At 33.9% G+C, this 22099-nt stretch overlaps 1 protein-coding gene across 5 annotated transcripts in view; it reads left to right on the top strand.

Annotated features, from left to right (window-relative positions):
- The window catches only part of LOC117108638 (xanthine dehydrogenase/oxidase-like), a 23333-nt gene extending 5064 nt beyond the window's left edge, over nucleotides 1–18269 (top strand). For 2 of the 5 annotated variants that reach the window (XM_033250725.1, XM_033250728.1), the window contains 27 exons: nucleotides 1555–1743; nucleotides 4218–4301; nucleotides 4711–4800; nucleotides 5246–5329; nucleotides 5497–5638; nucleotides 5901–6068; nucleotides 6306–6382; nucleotides 7453–7549; nucleotides 7855–7964; nucleotides 8191–8369; nucleotides 8706–8871; nucleotides 8966–9052; nucleotides 9464–9581; nucleotides 9772–9823; nucleotides 10780–10906; nucleotides 11149–11268; nucleotides 11721–11942; nucleotides 12290–12423; nucleotides 12916–13090; nucleotides 13498–13689; nucleotides 13933–14081; nucleotides 14586–14667; nucleotides 14876–15100; nucleotides 15263–15337; nucleotides 15723–15775; nucleotides 16481–16661; nucleotides 18039–18269. In XM_033250725.1, the coding sequence (XP_033106616.1) occupies nucleotides 1555–1743; nucleotides 4218–4301; nucleotides 4711–4800; nucleotides 5246–5329; nucleotides 5497–5638; nucleotides 5901–6068; nucleotides 6306–6382; nucleotides 7453–7549; nucleotides 7855–7964; nucleotides 8191–8369; nucleotides 8706–8871; nucleotides 8966–9052; nucleotides 9464–9581; nucleotides 9772–9823; nucleotides 10780–10906; nucleotides 11149–11268; nucleotides 11721–11942; nucleotides 12290–12423; nucleotides 12916–13090; nucleotides 13498–13689; nucleotides 13933–14081; nucleotides 14586–14667; nucleotides 14876–15100; nucleotides 15263–15337; nucleotides 15723–15775; nucleotides 16481–16661; nucleotides 18039–18254 (3594 nt within the window). In that variant the 3' untranslated portion in view covers nucleotides 18255–18269. Of the gene's footprint in view, nucleotides 1–1554; nucleotides 1744–2905; nucleotides 2948–4217; nucleotides 4302–4710; nucleotides 4801–5245; nucleotides 5330–5496; nucleotides 5639–5900; nucleotides 6069–6305; nucleotides 6383–7452; nucleotides 7550–7854; nucleotides 7965–8190; nucleotides 8370–8705; nucleotides 8872–8965; nucleotides 9053–9463; nucleotides 9582–9771; nucleotides 9824–10779; nucleotides 10907–11148; nucleotides 11269–11720; nucleotides 11943–12289; nucleotides 12424–12915; nucleotides 13091–13497; nucleotides 13690–13932; nucleotides 14082–14585; nucleotides 14668–14875; nucleotides 15101–15262; nucleotides 15338–15722; nucleotides 15776–16480; nucleotides 16718–16775; nucleotides 17246–18038 lie in introns of those variants that run through there. The other 3 variants (XM_033250727.1, XM_033250726.1, XM_033250730.1) reach the window with 3 other exon arrangements.
- The last annotated feature ends 3830 nt before the right edge of the window (nucleotides 18270–22099 follow it).

Here is a 22099-nt window from a genome sequence, read left to right as displayed (position 1 = left end):
ATTATTATTATTATTATTATTATTATTATTATTATTATTATTATTATTATTATTATTATTATTGTTGTTGTTACTGTTTATTATTATTATTATTATTATTATTATTATTATTATTATTATTATTATTATTATTATTATTATTATTTATATTATATTATCTAGGCCTAGCCTAGGTAGGGCCTATATATTCTCGCCCCGGCGTAATTTCACGTGTCTCCTTTGAAACCACTGGCAGGAATGTACTCATATCTTATACACTGGGGTTTCTATGTCATGACTACATTCAGCTACTTTTCAATACTGGATATTGGATAACAACGAAAAAATCAGCCAAAAACCACCGAAATGAGTACCCTTTTCGCCTTGTTTCGCGAGTTGCTTACGTCCACATAAATAAATTCCCTCTCTTAATCTGTACCGCAGTGCTCAGATTAAAAAAATGTCGTGTCAGCCCGTAAAAGAAACAGTCTGTCCATTACGTCACCACGCATGCCTCGCGTCACGTCAACAGCATGCGTTCCTGTATCTGCTTCTATAATAACGACTAGGCCTAGTGTAGGCCTCCTGGGCCTGGGCCTTTATGCCATAAACACATCAGCATTAAATGGCATGTTTTAGAAATCGATCAGGTAAACATAAACGTAGGCCTGGGCACAATTAGGCATGATAATAAAAGCTAGGCCAAGGCCTAACTAATAATTTCGGCTAGGCCCGGTCCTAGCATAGGAAGACTAGCCTACCATACCAATATCATTCATAGACCAATTTTAATATGCTTTTCTTTTTCCATCTTATTTCAGAGGTCAAAAACATTTTTTAATTTTTTTCAATCATATATAGTGGTGTAGACTAGTTTTTAAAGAACATTTTGCTGGAAAAATGTTTTTGGATACGACGCTCCGTTATGGAGTTATGATTTTTTTTAAATAACATGATGTCAGAAAATCAGCCCAAAAGCTTATCTTATTTCTGTTGGTTACGCACCGCTGATTCGCAATGTTTGTCATTTAATTTTAAGATGTCTACCGATTCGTGGAAAAGGCCTCAACACCTCAAATTTACGTCAACACGTCTGATCAACAGGGTGGATCCAGTAATGGAGTCAACACGTGCCTCCCCGTTTTGCCACTAAATTGTTGACATTTCGTCGGATCAACAGGGGATCCAGTATGGAGGGTGGAGTGTTTGGCATGTGGCTTGCATAGGCCTATTATTAAGTGCTACTCACTTATCCATTCTAAAACTGTTGTCTCCCCCCCCCCCCCGTTAGAAAAATTCTGGATACTCCCTTCGTCAAACAATATTGGCCAATATTAATAATTCCACACACACAAGGACTATCCAGCAAAGACACTCATCTACAAAGACATCCTTTAAAAAAATAGTAACATTCTAACCATAACATCCACAACGATTGCCTCTTCGATTTCCTTCCCATTACATTCAACAATATACATCGCTACCTTTCGCCACTCATTCAACACCGTGCGGAGCACGGGTATATGCTAGTTATTATTATTATTATTGTTTATTATTATTATTATTCTATATCAGGAAAGGATTGCAAAATCGCACGGGTCTCAATGCGGCTTCTGTACCCCTGGTATTGTGATGTCCATGTACACCCTTCTGAGAAACAACCATCAGCCAACAATGTCAGACATTGAGGATGCTTTTCAAGGCAATCTCTGTCGATGTACTGGATATCGGCCGATCTTAGAAGGATTTCGAACATTTACGAAGGTACATTACCATAATTAATCAAAATGAACTTTTATATTTCTGTATTGTTGCCTCTAGGGTATGAATATCAATTCTGTATTCTATTATACCATTATAAATTTGTTAAATAGATTCAGCCCATATATAACAAATAATCTGAGATTACAAACCCTCGCCCTGCTGTCACACCATATCTTTGTATCCGTTGGTATATGTACAGGTATTAATGGCTATTTTCCGTTGCTGCTCCAAAGGTGTGGAATAGCTTGCCTATCTTTGTTTGTGAGTCTCCTTCTGTTGAGATATTTAAAAATCGTCTCAAGACTCATCTCTTTAGTTTAGTTTAATTTGCAAATTTCTAGCGCATAGAGACCTATGTATTTTGCGCTTTACAAATCCAAATTATTATTATTATATGTATCAGGTGAAATGTGGCTGAGCGGTAAAGATGCATGTTTTGTATGTAAAGATAATCAAATGTGTGGGGATCAGATCTCACTCTTGTTTGGTTTTTTTTTTTATTATTATTATTTTGTTATTTGTGCATATATTTTAAACATTTAAAAAAAATTATGAAAGCTAAGATGCACAAATAATAATAATTAAAAAAAATGAAATAATAAAGTGAGATTTGAGCCCCATACATTCGATTATGTTATTATTGTCATTATTATTACTGTTGTTATTTTTCAAAGTTAAATACAGATACCTTTGGAGCATTATTATTTTTATTATTATTATTGTTATTATTATTGTTATTATTATTATTATTATTATTATCTCCGCCAGGTTTTCAGACGTGTAAATTTGTGTGTGTGTGTGTGTGCGTGTAATATTATCGCATTTTGCGTGATTTTTTGTGTGTGACATATCTCAAAAACGGCATCACAGGCATAATACAAAAAAAAAGTGTTAGACATAACCCAATGAAGGAATAATTAAATTTTGGTGATGGTCCGGAGTAGGGTGTGGATATGAGAACCAATTAAAGGATTTTAGAGCAAATGTTTTAGACAAGATATTTCAAAAACTAATCAACTGATATGAAAAAAAAAAAAAAAAAGGCAAGAGTGAGATATGAACCCCCATACGTTTGATTATCTTTACACACAAAACATGCATCTTTACCACTGGCTACATTTCACCTGATATCTATAGCTCGTAATGTTATACCGCTACAATACAACAGCAACCAACGGATACAGAAATATGGCGCGACAGCAGGGTGAGGGTTTGCTTTTTTCAGATTATCTATTATTTGTGCATCTTATAAAATATTTTTTTTCATATTTCATTATAAGATTTAAAAAAAAATTGGGACAACAGTTAAGAAACATCAATTCTACATCTTACTTCTCTAATCCATCAGCCAAAACGAAGCCTAGCATAGGCCTCAAGTAGCAAGCCCATCAGTCGGGCTTACATGCCTTCTGGGCTGCCTCCAGTCCGCTGGCCAGAATTTGACACGCGGTCGGTATGCTTGAGTCGGTCCGTGGTCAATCTGCTCGAGTCAACATTGCCTAGCCAAATACATACAGTTAAGGTTATATGTAATATTACCTTAAATTTAAACATTAAATGTGTGTCAAATGTCAACATGGATTTACGGAAGTTATTAAATTCCTGATTGCAGTACTCACTATCCAGGCATGTTTGTTCGTTTTATCGGCAGTGTTTCTACCATTATTTGATAGGCCTATAACTCGTTTACTCTCTAGTATGTAAACGTTTCGATAAAAGAACAATATGACCAGTAAAAGAAGATAGGTTGAATGTTGCATGTTATCTCGTTCAGTTATTTTCTTCACGTAATGTCAGAAATGTAAGATAATTTATATTGGGACAGTTAGGACAGTACATTTTTCTATTGGGTCCACAAAGAGTGGGTCCACATTTTAAAAATATTTTGAGTAAAATGGGTAAATTTTTAAGAAAATGTGTCCAGATTATTCATATTTTGCGTAAAATGGGACAACTTTTAAGAAGATGGGTCCACATTATTTGAATTTACGCTTAAAGTGGGCCAACCTGATATTGTCCCACACTGTTTAAAAATCCTGGCTGCGGCATTGTGTGCTTGCTAACGGACTGTGCCTGAAAACCATGTGTGCTTGAAAATTGACAAGTTTGAAAGTTGCCCTTTTGGCATTCCTTATAAAACTGCAAAATAGCTGACTTAGACGTGGCTAGGGAATGTGGAAGTACGTACGTAAACAGTAACATGTGGTCAGGAACAGCTAACGATCCAGTGAAAAACGACAAAAAAAGTAATTATTTTAATCTGAATGGATTATTATTCACTTCAGGAGGTCAAGATTTCAGGAGGTCAAAAATCTCAGACGTTTATTGGGGACCTCGGTTTTGCGTTGTGATCTTAGGCTTTGAAATAAGTGTAATTATAATATAGATAATACTGTAGGAAGCAATATTATGTGTGCCTCACATTAAGCAATTTAATAATGGTGTGGCCATATCAATCACTGTACTTTTTTCAGAAGTTTGAAACTGATGCAAGAATTGTGAATAATATGTGCAGTAGTGGAACAAGATGCTGTAGATTTGAGAACGGAATCAATGGGGTAAGTTAATGCAGAGAATGTTATTTGGAACATAAACTTAAATCGATCTTCACATTATTGTTCATTTGTAAGAGCACTGTTTCTACCATTATTTGCTATAGTAATAGTAAAAGTAATCAATATTATGTGTGCCCCACATTAAGTAATTTAATAACTATATGGTTTTATCAATTACTGTACTTTTTTCAGATGTCTGACTTTGAAACTGATGTTGTAGGTTTAAGTTATAATGCAGAGAATGTTGTTATTTAGAACATAACTTGGATGCGAGCTTCATATTATTGTTCCTTAATATGAGCACTGGTTTCTACCATTATTTGATATAAAAATAGGAAGCAATATTATGTGTGCCTCACATTAAGTGATTTTAATAACGATTTGGCTCTAACAATTACTCTACTTTTTTCAGACGTCTGACTTTGAAACTGATACAGAAAATTTGAAGAATGTGTGCAATAGTGGAACAAAATGCTGCAGGTTTGAGAACAGTATCAATGGGGTAAGTTATATGCAGAGAAGGGAGCTTTTGATTTGTACGACGACGCAACGCTAGAACGGAATCACTCATGCGTGACCGTCCTACCTGGGGTCTACGTTCTCTGCATACGTAGATTTGTCTAAATTGCGTTCCAGAATCTACTCAACGAGGTGTCCTTAACGTTCTCACATGCGCAGATGACTTTTAGTGACGTCATTACGTTCTACATCCTACCGTCGTCGTGCAATCAGAATCTCCCTAGTGTTGTTATTTAGAACAAAAACCTAATTTAATCGTTGGCCAGTTATATGTATAAGACACTTGGTGAAATTCGTCTTGAGATTTAATGAACCTCATATTTTTCTTGTTGCTTTGTACCATCACACGATCACGAGAAAAATGCATCGCAATAATAATTTGTAAAAATATTGTTTGTACAATACTGTTTGATTGATTTTATTTTTAGATATCCACAACGCTTTTCCAGCCTTCGGACTTCACCGAATACGATCCGACTACGGAAATAATTTTTCCTCCTGAGCTTATTTTGGTAAACATTCACTCTAAACTGTACTATAGGTCTGTTTATTTTGGTCGACAAATACTTTTAAATGTTTTGTTGTTGGTGTAGTCTTTTACCTATTGAATTAAAATTTGATTTACTGTAAGTCTCTATATTCTTATGATAAACCATTATTTTTTTTTTCATTTATCTAGATGCTTGAAAATGAAAAACCGAAGATTCTAAGATTTACTGGCGATGATGTGACTTGGTTGAGACCTGTCAATCTCTGCCAACTTGTTGATATTAGAAGGCAGTTTCCGAATTCAAAACTGGTTTTAGGAAATACAGAAGTTGGTAAGTAGACATAACTAAAAATATGATGACAAAGGTAGTAGCAATTATTTATATTACTGTATAATTTATTTTATTATTTTAAATTTAATACCACTTTTTATATATTCTATTAATATTTTGTATTATTTATTCACTACATTATATACATAATTATAATTTTATCAAAATAATTCCCAGTTAAAAGTAATAGTAAAACATTTGTTTACTTACTATACAAAACATAGTTTCCAATCTGTATTGTTGTCTATGTTCTTACGTTTAGGAGTCGACGTGAAGCTGAAGAAAATGAGCTACCCCATATTAGTTTCACTTTCCCACATTACTGAGTTGAATATTATTGAATCATGCGATGGTGGTGTCAAAATAGGAGCAACAGTGACCCTGTCAAGAATTGAGGAATTTTTGATTAATGTCATGAAGAAGCTTCCGGGTATGTATCTAGAAATAGTTCAGCATTTGCTGTTTTAATGTTAAATTAAATTGACGTCAAACACTAGCCTACATGGCCAGCAAATACGAGAGATACATGTGGATTTGTGCTCTATCACAGTGAATATGATAGATAACAAATGTTTCACTTTAATTGCCATGAATACTGACTCAAACTTATTTATGAAACTTAAAATACTTAAACATTTGTCTCATTTAATTAAATTTTATTTTACAGATTACAAATGTAAATCGTTTTCCGCGCTTATTGATATGCTTCATTGGTTTGGTGGTCAGCAAATACGGAATGTCGCCGTAAGTTTATTAACTATGGAAATGAATAGATTTTATGTACACTATGTAATTCATTGTTCATATAGCGTATATATGCTGTTAGGTCTTTATCACATTTCATTTTACTATTAGTAAATTTTGCATATAAGACTGTCTGCTTGTTCACAACATTTATTTATTTTTTTTGTTTCTGTCTTTTGTGTGATGACACTTTCAGTGACGTAGCACTGGTATCACAAGTAAAAAGAAGAAAAGAGAACCAAAATGAAAAAAAAAATTAAACTTAAAACAAAACTAATGAGTAAAAGAAAAACAATATGTACATAAATATAAAACTACTGCATCGAAAACAAAATAGCTTAAAACTAACAACAAAATTGAAAAAGGAAAAGGCAAAAAGGAAAGTCAGTAAAAGTTTGATTTAATATTTTGTCTAGAAGAGAGTAAATAGAGTTAAATTATATATTGTTTAAATGATTTTTAAAAGACTAGGGAAAGTTCATTAAATATTATTTTAATTTCATTTGAAAGGCTGTTCCATGCTTTAGTTGCACAATATAAAAATGTCCTTTCGCCTTGTACCTGATTCCATTTTTGTTCAATAAAGTCATTAAGGGTGATGATTGTTGTTAAAGATAAATTTATTACATAAATAAGATGGGGCCTTTTCTTGTAGACATTTGAAAGTTAATAATGGAGGATGTTCATTCCATCTGTTGACCAATCTTTTCCATCCCAACTCATTCATGATTGTAAGAATTGAGTATATATGTGTTTTAATTTATATTATTTTTAAAAATTATATGAATGTATATACTTTTTAGCTGTTGCTTATCATTTTTGTATCTCTACTGAGATCCAGCCATTGTTTCCCACAGCATTGTTGTTTTCCAGTATTTTGCCTTTTAATCTATATATATATATATATATATTGAGTATATATATTGAGTATATATATATATATTGAGTATATATATATGTATATAAGTATATATATATATATATATATAAGTACAGTATGTATAATACTGTAAAGCTGCATGATGTATATACGGTCACCTTTTACCAATTTCTCTAAACTGTTCTTCTAGTCTATTGGTGGAAATATAATTACCGGAAGTCCTATATCTGATTTGAATCCGATATTTATGGCGGCTGGATGCACTCTTGAGGTTGTCGACACAGAAGGTAATGTAAACCACAAGGGCGTAGCCAGGATTTATGAGAGAGCGGTAGATTATGAATTTGTCTTTAAAATTGTTAATTTGCCTCTTTCCATTTTAATTCATTCTTCTCCTTAGTACTTAGTATAGATTGCTGATGAAATAAAAAAAGGGACGTTGAGGGACTACTATAACAAACAACAAGGTTGTCCCAGTATGGAAATTACGCCCCTGAAATAAACATACCAGAATATATAACGACCTTAACAATTAGAAGATTTCATTTGAATGTTATCTTGTATTTGCTTGATTTTTCTTGTCTTTCTACAGGAGTTCGACGAATAATGCCAATTGCAAATAACTTCTTCACTGGTTATCGGAAAAATGCAATGAAGCTCAGTGAGACTCTTATATCAATCACTGTTCCATACACAAATAAGGTGAATTTTGACAACTGGCTGATTTTAAACTTTATTCTAAAATGATCAGTTGTTTACGAATAAAATGCCGTAATCATAGAATTATGTAATAATCATAGTATGTATCCAGCTAGTAATTCAAGTATTTCAAAGCATAGGTCTTTTGTTATGCTCAAGCTTTATATGGTAGTATCTCATTTAACTGATGTTCTGAATTATAACTTTTTTGTTTGCAATTGGATTAAAGTCTGAGCATTTCAAAGCATATAAGCAAGCCCATCGCCGGGATGACGACATAGCTATAGTGAATGCTGCTTTCAGGGTGGACTTACAAGATGACGTCATCAAGAGCTGTTCAATGGCATTTGGTGGAATGGCGCCCACAACAAAATTGGCAAAGAAGACGATGAACAAGATTATTGGAAGGTAAATTGATGTCAACCCTGCTGTAATTGTTTTCCATTTAATGTTGTAATGTTTATCTTAGAAGCAGTATATCAATTAGGCCTTTATTTTCTCAAAATTGTGTAAATTCGCCTTTATTTGGTCACTACGTGAGGGTTTACATTTTAAAAAAAAGTTTTATTGTACTATTTTTGTGATTGTATCTTTTTTTTATGTCTCTTAGTTTGGATACATGAGTCACAATATAATATAGACCTAATCAAACCAAAAACTGAAGGAAAATCTGACACTATATTACAGTACATATTTAATGGTATAAACTTAACTACTCAATCTATATTCCATTTTCATTTTTAGAATTTGGGACCAATCTCTACTAGAGCATGTCACCGTACTCCTTACCGATGAGATGTCCCTTTCACCCGATGCGCCCGGAGGGATGGTGGAGTACAGACAGTCACTCGTACTCAGTTTCTTTTTCAAGTTTTACCTGACTGTGAGACAACACTGCACGCATCACGAGGTATTGGCGTAGTTTACCGAACATTACTACATTTGAAGAGTAGTTCTCGATTGGACTAGACTTGATTAATATGCATATTTTTCTACCTTTGCAGAATAAATTATTTAATGTACATCCAGCCGACATGTCAGCAACACTCCCCTTTAAACGAGCCGATGTACGCAGCAGTCAGATGTTTCAGGTGAGCAGCTAAACTTTTGATATATAACAAAATGCGATGTAGTTTTTTAATATTACTGGTATATTATTATAGTTAAATAGGCCTATATTATTGTTCCCAAAATTCGTCTAATTATGATTGTAGCACAGTTCAATCTAATCTGATATGGTAAAATAGTTTTAAGTATGTCGTTTCTTATACATCCAACAGCAAGTACACTTACTAGGCCCTACATCTCTTTATGGCACTGATTGAGTTGAATTTTTTTTTAGTTTTAGCCATGAGAAAAAAACCCAGAGATTTGAACTGTGGAAACTGAGACTGGAAGCAAGCATCTTAACACTAAGCTATGGCTCATCTATAAAGTTACAGCTCCACTTAGTTTACTAATACTGTACTATATTTAATAGATTTATTTATTTAATTTCCCAGGAGATTAGTGATGATTCATCCTCTGTTGATCCTGTTGGTTGTCCAATTGTTCATTCATCGGCCTACCAGCAGGCTACTGGAGAGGCTGTTTACGTCGACGATATGGTTCCATTTCAAAGTAAGCCACTGAAGCTCCACACAAGCATTCATTTTGTATGTCTTATTGAAAACATTGGCCCAGAGTCTAGCTGATATTTGATAAAACCCTATTGGTGTTCTAAACTGAACCGATAGTCCTTTCCTGGACGTTTAACATAGCACATTTATAATACAGCACATTTACTCAATTCAAAATATATTTTTTTCAGATGAACTTTACATGGCCATTGTATACAGTCAGAAAGCACATGCAGTAATAAAGTAAGTGTGACTCCTGTGTGGGCTTTTTAAGATTCGTAGTTTTTATCCATATGACCTGGTTAAATAATACATTGTTTCTTATTTTAATGCTGATTGACTGTCCGGTGGTTTATCAGACCACTTGGTATTGCAGTAGTATACTATATCTTGATTTATTTTCAATATTTACTATAATTTCTGCCACTACTTTCCAATGTTATCTGGGTTACTTCATTTTATAACACACCATAGATCCTTGTCATTCGATTGGTGGATTAAATATCACGTGACATGGGCTATTTACACCATTTCGTCACTCATCATGAAAATTTAATTCCATCCGTGCATTTTTTGTTCCATTTGTTTTCTCCCATTGCATGCCTCCACCTATGCAATGTTTTCATTTTTTCATAAAATATCAAATGACAAGGATCCATTTTAGGCGTGTTATAAAACGAATAATGCAAGTTTGTTATTTATGCAATCGAAAGAATATTTCCATTCTTTGAAATATTGACTGTTTCATTCAAATCAGCTTCATCTCGTTGGATGAAACAGTCAACCTTTCACTCACAAAAATGTTTTTGTCATTGCTCACATAAACATTCATTATTTGTGTAATGTAAGGGGTGATATCGTTGGATAGAAAATAACAACAGGCTTCTGTGGTCTGGTGGTATGACACTCGCTTAGGAATATCAACGTAACTGTTATACTGTCAAAATATTTGTTAAAATATATTATTTTTAATTTAATTGAATTTTCTTATGCTTCAAATGCCATCAAGGGCCAATATCCGCTAGAATAACATCCACAGATATATAGGGCCTCAATAAATTTGGGGAATGTTGAAAGGAGGAGGAGGTTAGTAGAAGGATGAAAATTTTAGTTGTTGAAAATGTTTTTGATGGGAACGTGAAAAATCATTGTTACGATGCAATAACAACATATGACATTATATATGAATGATCTGTTAGATGTGTTGATGCTACTGCAGCGTTGAGCATGCCTGGTGTACATGCATTTGTTGACCACAATGACGTCACAGGAACTAACTTTATTGGTGAATTAGTGCCAGATGACGAAGTGTTCGCTACAGATATGGTATCAACATTTTAAAAATTTTTCTTTTTATGTATTTCCACTCAACGTATATGCTATCATCCATTATACTCTACAATTAGTATGAAATTTACTTTAGGCTTATTTGGAAATCATATCGCATTTTCATCAAGTCATCAAGTAATGGCAATTAAATATAGATATAATATTATTTCATTATCCAAAAATGACAGCATTGCCTGTATTAATTATTAATCAAGCTTATACAAAAAATCTTCTTCCAGGTCACTTGTGTCGGTCAATACATCGGAGGAATCGTAGCAGACAGTAAGGAGATAGCGCAACGAGCAGCCAGAATGGTTCGTGTGGAATATCAAGAATTGGAACCAATCATATCCATTGAAGTGAGTGCCAAAGGTCTGATCTTTTATATATAAGAGGGTGAGTTAGCGCAGTGGTACGAGAATTGACTGTGTGCAAGACGGATCGAGCTCGAGTCCTGCCAATGTTGTACTTGATTGTTGGTTTAGTTTGTTCTAATTGTCTCCTCTTTTGGAAGTACCGTGTGTATAGTAACACAAAATCTGCTTTTCTGATACTGGTGGTTAGGCCTTGTGATGGTATAGCTCTGAAATTAGACGTGTAATAAACGCAACATGTGTTGAGAAAAGTATAAAGGTCGCAGCTTTACAATGTTGAAAGATTGCTGTATTATATTTATCTCAAGGCTAAACGTGTATAGGACATTGGCCTATATGACAAAGGGCATTGTATGATATCATCATGAGCAAGATGTTTTAGAATTTTTTTATTATTAAAAACAAGTGTACAAAATATATAATTTTGATACTTGCAGGATGCCATTGCAAAAGAAAGTTACTTTCAGCCAATCAAAAATCTGGAAAATGGCAACATGACGGATGGTTTTAATAAATCAGACCAGATAATTGAAGGCGAAATGAAAGTTGGTGAACAGGAGCACTTTTACTTGGAAACACAATGTGGATTAGCCGTACCAAAAGGAGGAGATGATGCCATGGAAATGTTTTTTGCATGTCAGGATCTAAAACTTCTTCAGGTTGGCTATTTGGAATACGTTGTTTGTTTGGTGCATGTCAAAGTATATATAAAGTTACATTGCGATAAGCTTGAACATTGTATAACAATGAGCCTATAAGTGTTATTTTTTAAGAATAATGCAGACATTACATAAAAATGATGTAATTTTAATTGTCTTTTTTTGTTACAAAAGGTTATTCTTCCGATGAATTGCTGAGTTTATTATTTTAAATTTCTTTGTCCATCTTATCCATCCGTTCGTGTATTCATTAAGTTTTAAGATCGTTTGCTCTCCATTTATTCATATATTTGTTTAAAAAATAAATAGATCAATAGCTTGTTATTGCTATTTTTAACATTAAATAGGCTACAGTTGCTGCTGTCCTAGGCATGCAGTTTCACAAAATCACCGTACGAGCAAAGAGACTTGGAGGCGGGTTTGGCGGAAAAGAAACCCGAACCTGCAGCCTTGCTGCTGCTTTGGCCGTTGCAGCTAGAAGGTATAGACATATTCATGGTAAAATTATTTCTTGAAAACCGAGCATGAACCCATACCCAGTCCCATACTGTAAAGCTGCTCATTTGGGGCCACACTAAGTCAAGTCTCTTTATGAGGCCTGGAGAGTGTAGTTGATCTGGTCTATAAGTAAAATCCTGACAGTTTTACTTCCAAGCGAGCGAACTACGTCAAGTTACTTAAGGTTGGTAGGCGAGTAAACCCACAACAAGCTACAGCTTTAATCTGATACGCATTTAAAGAAAATAATGTGTAAATCCTTTTTTGCAGAAGGGTCTCGTTAAAGGCATAATGACTTTCATGCTGTTACGTGATTGAATCATATTGATCCTAACTTTTTATGTAAATATTGTATTGCAATATTTATATGGATATAAGATGCAGCAAAACAATTAAAATTTGAAATTGACCTTATTTAGTGAAGAAACAGCTTCTATATAACATTTTTTTAATACCTACAATATGCTTGGCTTAGAGTTGGAAGACCAGTGCGAATTATGCTTGACCGCGATGAGGACATGTCGAGTACAGGAACCAGACATGCTTTTCTGGGACGTTACAAGGTTGGCTTTACTAATGATGGCAAGATACAGGCATTGAAGCTTGATATGTACAGCAATTGTGGGAACTCTACGGATAAGTCAACAAAAGTAAAGTATACTTCTTGCTGCAAAAGATAAAATGCTATGAAGCAACCAAACAGTGAATTTAATGAAGTTGGTTTAAGAAAAAAACCTTATATATGCTGGGAAATAATTAGTTTATATCTAGATACAAAATAGTTTACATCTTATTACTCTATAATAAATACTATCGAAGAGCCTGCCCTTCACCCCACCAAGTTTTTTTGAAAATCAGAAAGTTGGGTTCAAATTTAAGTTTGAATGTTCCATTTCCGCCCATCTAGAGTGCTATAGAAAAAAAAATGGTACCTCTGTCCCAACCATGGTGGGTCTGACACAATCTGGCTGACACAAATCACTTATTAAACTCCATCCCAGGCCCTTATTTCGAATTCCTGGATCTGCCACTGTATCATTATTTATTTCTTCTCAAGGTGATGGAACATGCGATGTTCCATCTGCAAAATGTTTACTACATCCCTAATGTGGAAGTACGAGGACATTGTTGCAAAACCAACATCCCTTCAAATACAGCTTTTAGAGGTTTTGGAAAACCTCAGTCGCAGCTGATTGCGGAGAACTGGATCTCGGACATTGCGTTGGCTTGTGGAATTTCTCAGAAAAAGGTATGGCCGCATAATAGTTACTAGTCACTGTCACTGTGTATAAGAGACAGTATATATATTTCTTTTTTGCATTTGACTTGTATAAATTTGTCCTATTTTAAACAATTTTATGTATGTTTGATATGGCAGATGTTAAATACATTGCCAGTTTAGATTACTTATAATGAATATGACAGTTAAGGCTTACGTAATTAGTTTTCTCATTATTTGTGTATTACAAATGACGATCATATTTTCTCTAAGGTGCGAGAAATTAACATGCTTCAGGATGGAGAGTCGACATACTTCAAACAGAAAGTTCAACAACTGGACAATGCAAAGAGGTGCTGGGACGAATGCCTGAATAAAAGTGGTTATGAAATGAGACAATTAAAAGTAGAGCTATTCAACAGGTTTGTGTTATATTAAAAGTACTAGAAACACAAGACCCTCCCCAGATAATCGATCCTTACCAACCGAACTTCGTAATACCTCATTCTCTCTGGTTAGGTGTGTCTAACTTGGTGTGTCAGTGCCTCGCTTAACTTAAAAATGTAAAAACGTTGATACTGTACTATCAGTTTCAATGCTTAGTTATCTTTAAATTGATTATTTATATAATGTATATGTATCTTTATACATATCACAATTACAAAATACTAGGCACTAGGTACGGTTTGTATATTGAATATATACTTGGAAACTAAATATAAGCCTATAAAACATTTAACTGAGGGAATATATATTTATATAACCCTAATGTATGTCATTCTTCTGGGGGAAACATAAGACGTTTATGTACTTATAAGGTTAGTTATAGAGTTACAATAATTACAAAACCAAAAACAATAATATTAATAATACAGATGACGATGGTGATGATAATAATTATTGCATATTACCGTACAATTTTATAGATCAAATAGATGGAAAAAGCGAGGATTATCAATAATTCCACTTTTATATGGAGTCGGCTTCCCTGATACAACAGCGAATCAGGTAGGCGTAGCATATTTCTGTTTTCTACTGTAGTCTTGCCTACATAATTATATTGCAATACAGTGATAATAATACTGTAAATAAATTCTGAGAATGACGAGGCCGCCGATTTTAAATTTGTCGAATTCTGTATATCATCCTTTAACTGGCTTCTACAGTTAATAAAGTAAAAAAAAAAACCGATCTCTTTACATCATCTTTTTTAAAGGGAGGGGCGTTAGTGATGATCTATACAGATGGCAGCGTCCTATTAGCACATGGTGGTATTGAGATGGGTCAAGGATTATACACTAAAATGATCCAAGTTGCAAGTCGAACGCTTGGGATTTCAACAAAGAAAATTTTTACCAACGAAACTTCAACAAATACAGTCCCAAATGCTTCACCAACGGCAGCGAGCATTAGCTCGGATCTAAATGGAATGGCAGTTCAGGTAAAATAAAATTTTTTCTATTTACAATTATTATCTAGGCATATGCACCACAGTAGCATGAGATTGAACAGGGGTCATAACATCCATAAGCATACCTTGTACTGTTGTACTTCTCAATTATAGATTTGCAATTTATAATATGCAGTTCAAATATTTTATTAGATTGCGTGTGAGAAGTTATACCAGAGACTTGCGCCTTACAGAAAAAGAGAGCCAAACAAAACATGGGATGACTGGGTGAGTTTTGTAGATCTTCAACTGAACATACAGTACTGCTCTTAAAGGTACACATGCCTTATCTTACCAACGCCAGCTCGCAGGAACAATCACTTTTGCAGAAACATGTCCCTGGGCTGCCCAACTTATTTGACTTAAATGTATTTAATAACTTTAATACCAACATAGCTAATGCGATACACTACATAGTTTGTTAGAGCAAACTATATAGATCTAGATGAAAATAAGCATTGAGATGTATGTGGTAAATCCTTGAACAATCACAAAAACAAAATTATTGAAAATGTTCATTTAGAAGAACCAAAAATGAATTGTTATCATTTACAAACAAGCATGAAACAGATTATCGAAATAGTATTACATTTTTGTATTATTTGTTTCTTAGGTTAAAGCAGCTTATTGTGATCGAGTTAGTTTGTCTGCCACTGGGTTCTACAAGTGAGTAGTACAATTTACTGAACTCACATGATTAACCCTCCAAAATAATTTCAATGGGCCTATGAAAAGAAACGCATATTAATAATTATTGCAATATGAAAAGTTATACATTAATAATTTGAATATAATGATGAATATAAATCTTGAGAGATATGAGCACTGTAAAACAGTAGGCTATTTAATAGCAAAGAGTATAAATAGAACAAGAGAGCCAACAACGCTCATTGAGAGCGTCAAAAAACGATACGCTCTACGCAGCTAGTGTAGCACGCCAACTAACGCTTGTATATGTTTTATTACCCAGTACTGCACCGCGCATGGTCGGTTTGTCTGTTCTCCACAAGATACGGTACTTTTGTTTTCTGCTTACTGAGTTTATAGCGGGCGTACTTCTACCGCGCTGCGCTGCGCTGCACTATGCAGTTTGAGGCCTACCCCATTTCATGTGTTACTAAAAAAAAAAAAAAAAAAAAAAACCGACCGACCAATTTACATTTAAGGGCAACACTACAATTTTTGTTTGGCCTAATGTGACTTTGTAGGCTAACCCTACAAATGTTAACTTTACACCTGTCACTAAAAGCGGGACAAGACTCTGCTGACGTTTGTGATTAAATACTAGCACTGTAAACACTGTTTTTTTACAGTAAAGTAATTAATAGAATAGATAAATATGATATATTAACTTTTGACTATTTTACAAAGGTCACCCAGCACTGCATTTGACTGGAAAACCAAATCAGGCAATCCATATTATTACTTCTCGTTTGGAGCAGCCGTGTCTGAGGTTGAGATTGATTGTCTGACTGGTGATCACATGGTTCTGCGGACTGACATTGTCATGGATGTTGGAGACAGTATCAATCCTGCCATTGATATTGGACAGGTAAATGGTTTTCCAACTTTTCAAAAAACAATAACTAATATGATTACATCATGGTTGATTGGTGTTTTTCCTTAGTGTAAAACAATTCACCTCCTGGATCTGAACAACTGACTAAACCCAACAGGATATAAAACCGCATGTCCCAAAATCACACAAATTTACCTTATCGGAACGGCCCTTTGACCCACAGTTGGGTAGTGAATTGGGCAGTATACTGGAAGACGATAATCTGCTATTTACGATAAGTGTACTACGATCTCGGACGTGAAGATAACCCAAATTTTACATAGCAAAACAACTTTAAGCCCTCTCCTGCTGGAATACAAGAAGAACAGTGACAGAATTCAAACAAAAACAGAAATCAAAGTTTAGAAGGCTGAACTATGCTGTCCTCCGAATTAAAAAGAATTTTACCAACTTAATTCGGACCGAGTAAATCTATGGCATTTGTCATAATTTTCTTAATATTCTGTTATACTATTCTGTATTTTATATAGCGCCTTTCTTTGCAGATACAAAGCGCTAGTACCCCACAATACACCTAGAAACCCACAGCAAGGGAAGCTGTAAAGAAAACCTTAAAATCACACTAAAAAATAATAACTGAATAAAGGACAATATGGAGGGGAAAAGACAGAGAAAAGATTATAAAAACAAAGTCTTTACGAAAGACTTACAAACAGCAACCAATGAAGAAGATCGAATGTGAGCAGATAGATTAATCAGCTTAAGTGGTACAATGCACATCCATAAGGTAATGTAAATATTTTATGGTATAATGTCAAATTAACTTTCCATAAAACAGGAGAAATCAAACTTTTGGTTAGGCAACGAATGTGAAGTACAGTAATACTCATATTCGTTTCCATAAGGTTGCCAAATATTCTTATAGAGACGTACAGAGAGAAGAAATTAATAGTGGGAAAGAAAGAATACAATTTGCTATGAAGGCATGCCATCATACACTCTACTTCTGTGATAATCAACAAGATGATTGTGGGAACTTACAACGATGAAGATGAAGCTTCACGCCTATAGAGCTTTTCAGAGTTTCAATGAAACTTAACAACTGACCAATCAGAGCTGATCCAGGAGTACGCATGCCTCACAGACTTTTACGTACAAGTTAACGCTGTCATTTTGAATGACCTTAGCAACAATCCAAAGTGTGGGCTAACCAGAACAGTTCAATTTTACATTCAATGTCATCGAGTATATAGAGAAGTATGGCTATGGTCCCTATGGTCATCGCAACCAATCAACACTGAAAAGCTAAGAATTTTTATAAATATTATATCTAATAAATGCATGCTCAAATCGTTCAGCTTCGAAGATAATGACCTTAAATCTCCAATTGATATCATTCATTAATTTTAGATTGAGGGTGCTTTTATACAAGGTTATGGGTTATTTACATTGGAAGAGCACCGCTGGAGTACCACTGGACATTTACTGACAAAAGGACCCGGATTTTATAAGATACCTGGCTTCACAGATATTCCTGTTGAATTCAACGTCTCTCTTCTGGATGGGGTGCCGAATAAAAAAGCAGTCTGCTCTTCTAAGGTACGATATTGGTACAACTTCATATAATCAAATTTATATTTACAAGCCATCAAAATATTTTCATCACTTAAAACGTTTATTATTATTGTTATTATTATTAAAAGAACTGGAGACCCATATCTCTTTTGAATGTGGACTACAAGATAGTAAATAAAGCTACTGTATATCTAACAGAATGAGAAATGTTTTAAGATCAGTTGTTTCCCATGATCAGACTGAATTTTTACCGAATAGATATATTGGGGAAAACGTTAAAGCCCCATTCCCGGCAAAATTTCACTAAAAACTGGCTTTTTTTAGAAAATATGCATTTGCATTACTCCAATTATTATAAATCATGGAAAAATATTGGCATGAATTTTAGTTTTACGCAAAAGAATAAAAAAAATGAGAAATACAGACTATTTCTCATAAAAGAATGTCTGTCTCTTATACACATCTAGATGTGTATAAGAGACAGGTGTTGGCCTATAATCATATTTAGCATCTATAAATTAATTTGGGTTAGATGAGAATTATTGGCATTAATAAAATGTAATACTATTGTAATTCAAATAAAGGCCTGAATTTGTATTTATTATTTTATTTAATGTAATTGGATAAGGTAAAAAAGATAGAATTTTCAATAGATCAATAAGTATAACTATATTTATAATTATTTATGTAACATTTAATTTTCTTAATATTAAAATAGTCTTTATATTCGTTAGAGGTTTGAAATGTCTTTCGATTGAAAATTACAGTATTATAAGGTTTTGGTCGCTGTCACCAGCTTTCAATTATAGTGCCGTCTCCAGTCATAGAAAACGGACCCATTATACATTATGTAACATGTCGTTTACCCCAATTAAATACTGTATAGACAAAGCATATGCGATAAATGTTATTTTTTGGCATATCTAATCGATATTAGTGAGTTTATAATGATCTCAGACACAGTAGTTATTACATTTTTGCATCCTTTTTCTTCAATATGACAATGATTTAAATAAACTAATGAGGTAGGTGACAAGGTGACACAATGTTTGTAGTTTGTTGTTCATTTCCATTTTGATACATAATCCAATTCCCATTATAAAATACACAAATAAATGCATAATAAAGTATAGCATGGACCTATTAAGATCTTATTATGAGTATAGTTTCAATGTTGTTTATAAATACACACATGTTAATGGCCGTTTCGGGTTTCTTTCTATATAATAAGCCGAAAAAATTCACTACCTTCCTAGGCCAATTATACTAGTTGCTTGGAACTATACTATTAACAAATATTGGAAAGAAACGTTCAATGGGTTCCCACGGTACTCACGTTGAAGCAGACACGCTCTTTGTACGCCGCCTTTAGGAATGTAGGCCAGATGCTAATAACATAGACGACTGTAGGGGCGGATTTAGGGGAGGGCGGCCCAGCCCCGGCCCCCACCCCATTTTGGGAGGTAAAGAAAAAAAGAAAGAAAAAGAAAAAAATGATAGCCCAGAACGCCTCAAATGTTATTTTCGGACAAAATAATATGAAAATATAGCATAAGAAAAATTGCCACTGATAAAAATACATAATTTTCACTGAATTTTTTAATCATTTATAATAAAACTTGCCACATAATATTGAACATTTTCACCATTATATAAATTATAAAATTAATTTTTAAAAAACGATAAAAATAATATAGATAATAAATACAATAATATGGCAAAATAATAATAACTAGAAATTATGTTCATGATATTATTAGTTTCTTTCACGTTTGAGAGTGTACAAAGGTACAGATCATTCCTGGTAAATTCCTATAAAAAATTAATATATTAATATACACGGTAATTACAATAATTCTAGTAATAATAATAATATAATAATAATAATAATAATAATAATAATAATACAGTAATAATAACGATAACAATATATATTAAAAACAAAAATAATACAAATATTATTTACCTAAAATAAACCATAATTAAGTTAGTAATAACTGTATATTATAAATCAGGAGGTTATAGTCGAGTAGGCCTGTAGAGGGACAAGTAAAGAGTGCAAAAAGAAACTTGTAGTAATTGTTTATAATAAAAACACGAATTAGTATTTTATACTAATAGCGAGGCCATTTATTCCCTCAAAACCAGTGTCCTAGTTAACTGTGGCCGAGTTGACTTGTGGCTGAGTTGGATCGAAATCGCCTGAAACTGCAGCTCCTATGAAAACCCTAGGCCTCAGGCCAGGGGGGGCTGATAGCTCGTAGTTTTATACCTCCTTGCTCGTAGCATGGAGGAATTAGCTAAACTTGGCTAAAACATGGAGGTATGGCTAAACTAATTCCTTCATGCTTGTAGGAAGGCACCACACACAGGGTTGCCAGATTGTCGACAGGCTTCACGGCCAAACACCCGACATCTCACGGCCAAATTCGGCCAAACTTTTTTTCAATATCGGCCAAAATTCGGCCAGATTTTAATCCGATTAGAAGACAGTTATGTGGGTACATATTCATTTGAAATACTGCAAAAATTACAGGAAAATCAGGGGCCGTTCGTTTGAAATTGAAGAAATTCAAATAATATACACAGAACAATGTTAAACTTCTTTTAAATTAATCTATCACCATAAAATACATGTCCCAGCTACATCATAATATTAAATAGCCTAGGCCTTATTTCTTTAGTTGCTGACGCCCGAAAATAACCTTATGCGTTTGGGCGATCAATTTTTCTTTTTTTCTTTTTTTTTTCACCACTCCCCACCCCCTCCCCAACCCTAAATCCGCTTCTGCTATTTAAAATCAGATCATTAAGATTGATCTAAATTGATTTAAATGTATTACATATTAACGTACATTGTAGTCGATCTATAGAAAACATTTTAAGGTCCTGTTATTGGTCAACCCGTTTCTCTCTTTAATTAGAATGAATTAAGTTACATAGTTAAGTAACACAAACTGGCGTTAAAACAAACCTATGATAACTTTAATAAATACTTTTTATCTAAACTTTCTAAATTCGCCTCTGAATGTTATTGTCGCAGTACTTAAAGCAATAAATCAAAATTATCTTCTTCATTCTCATATGCAACCTAACTCCAGCGTCTCTGCAACACTTGCTTGAAATTGGAGGTGCCATCGGCGACCCGGATAAGCACATCGAGCATTTATATATGGCGCTCTACAAAAAGAACACTGCAGCACCTAGGGCTATAAAATTCAAGTGGGCAATAATAAATCAATTAAGTACAGTACAGGTATTTAATTTATATTCAAAAGAAATTCAAAAGAGATAGAACCTCCACTAGAATGGAACATATACAAAGACACACAGTATGGTACAAACTTGCATTGAACTTCATAAAAAATATGTATTTCATCCGAACAATTTCAATTATTAAATGTAACTTATCTTTTAAATAAACTCTCTTACCTCACATCAGCTAAAGGGGGAACATAGATTAAGTGTTTAGTGCAAACAAAGGTACATGATTCAGGGGCGGATCCATGATTGGGAAGAGGGGGATTCAAAACGTTTCCAAAAATACCCAAAATGAAAGGGGGTCCGGGGTCCTCCCCATGGAAAATTTCCCCCTTGAATCCGCCACTGTATGTGGAATCCTTTAACGCTCAGGTGACCTAGGGTTTTAAAACAATACCGTATAGGCCTATACTCGCGTATAAACGAGGATTAAAATAGCAAACTACGATCGAAAAAGGGGGGGTCGTCTTATACGCACGACATTCAGATTTTAGATTTTTATATTCCTGTTCGTCTTATGTGCGGATGTTCGTCTTATGTGCGGATCGTCCGTAAATCTGGTTTTCTACTAGGCGAATTTATTCACGCGACTCCAAAGCGTCGGCTTATGCACATGCGCATTCACATTCCTATCG

Source organism: Anneissia japonica, unplaced genomic scaffold (assembly GCF_011630105.1).
Source record: "Anneissia japonica isolate Jap-2015-1 unplaced genomic scaffold, ASM1163010v1 scaffold1587_len1432017_cov164, whole genome shotgun sequence".
Classification (NCBI taxonomy): Eukaryota; Metazoa; Echinodermata; class Crinoidea; order Comatulida; family Comatulidae; genus Anneissia; species Anneissia japonica.
Note: the sequence above shows the minus strand (reverse complement) of the source record. Positions and strands in the feature narration are given on the sequence as shown.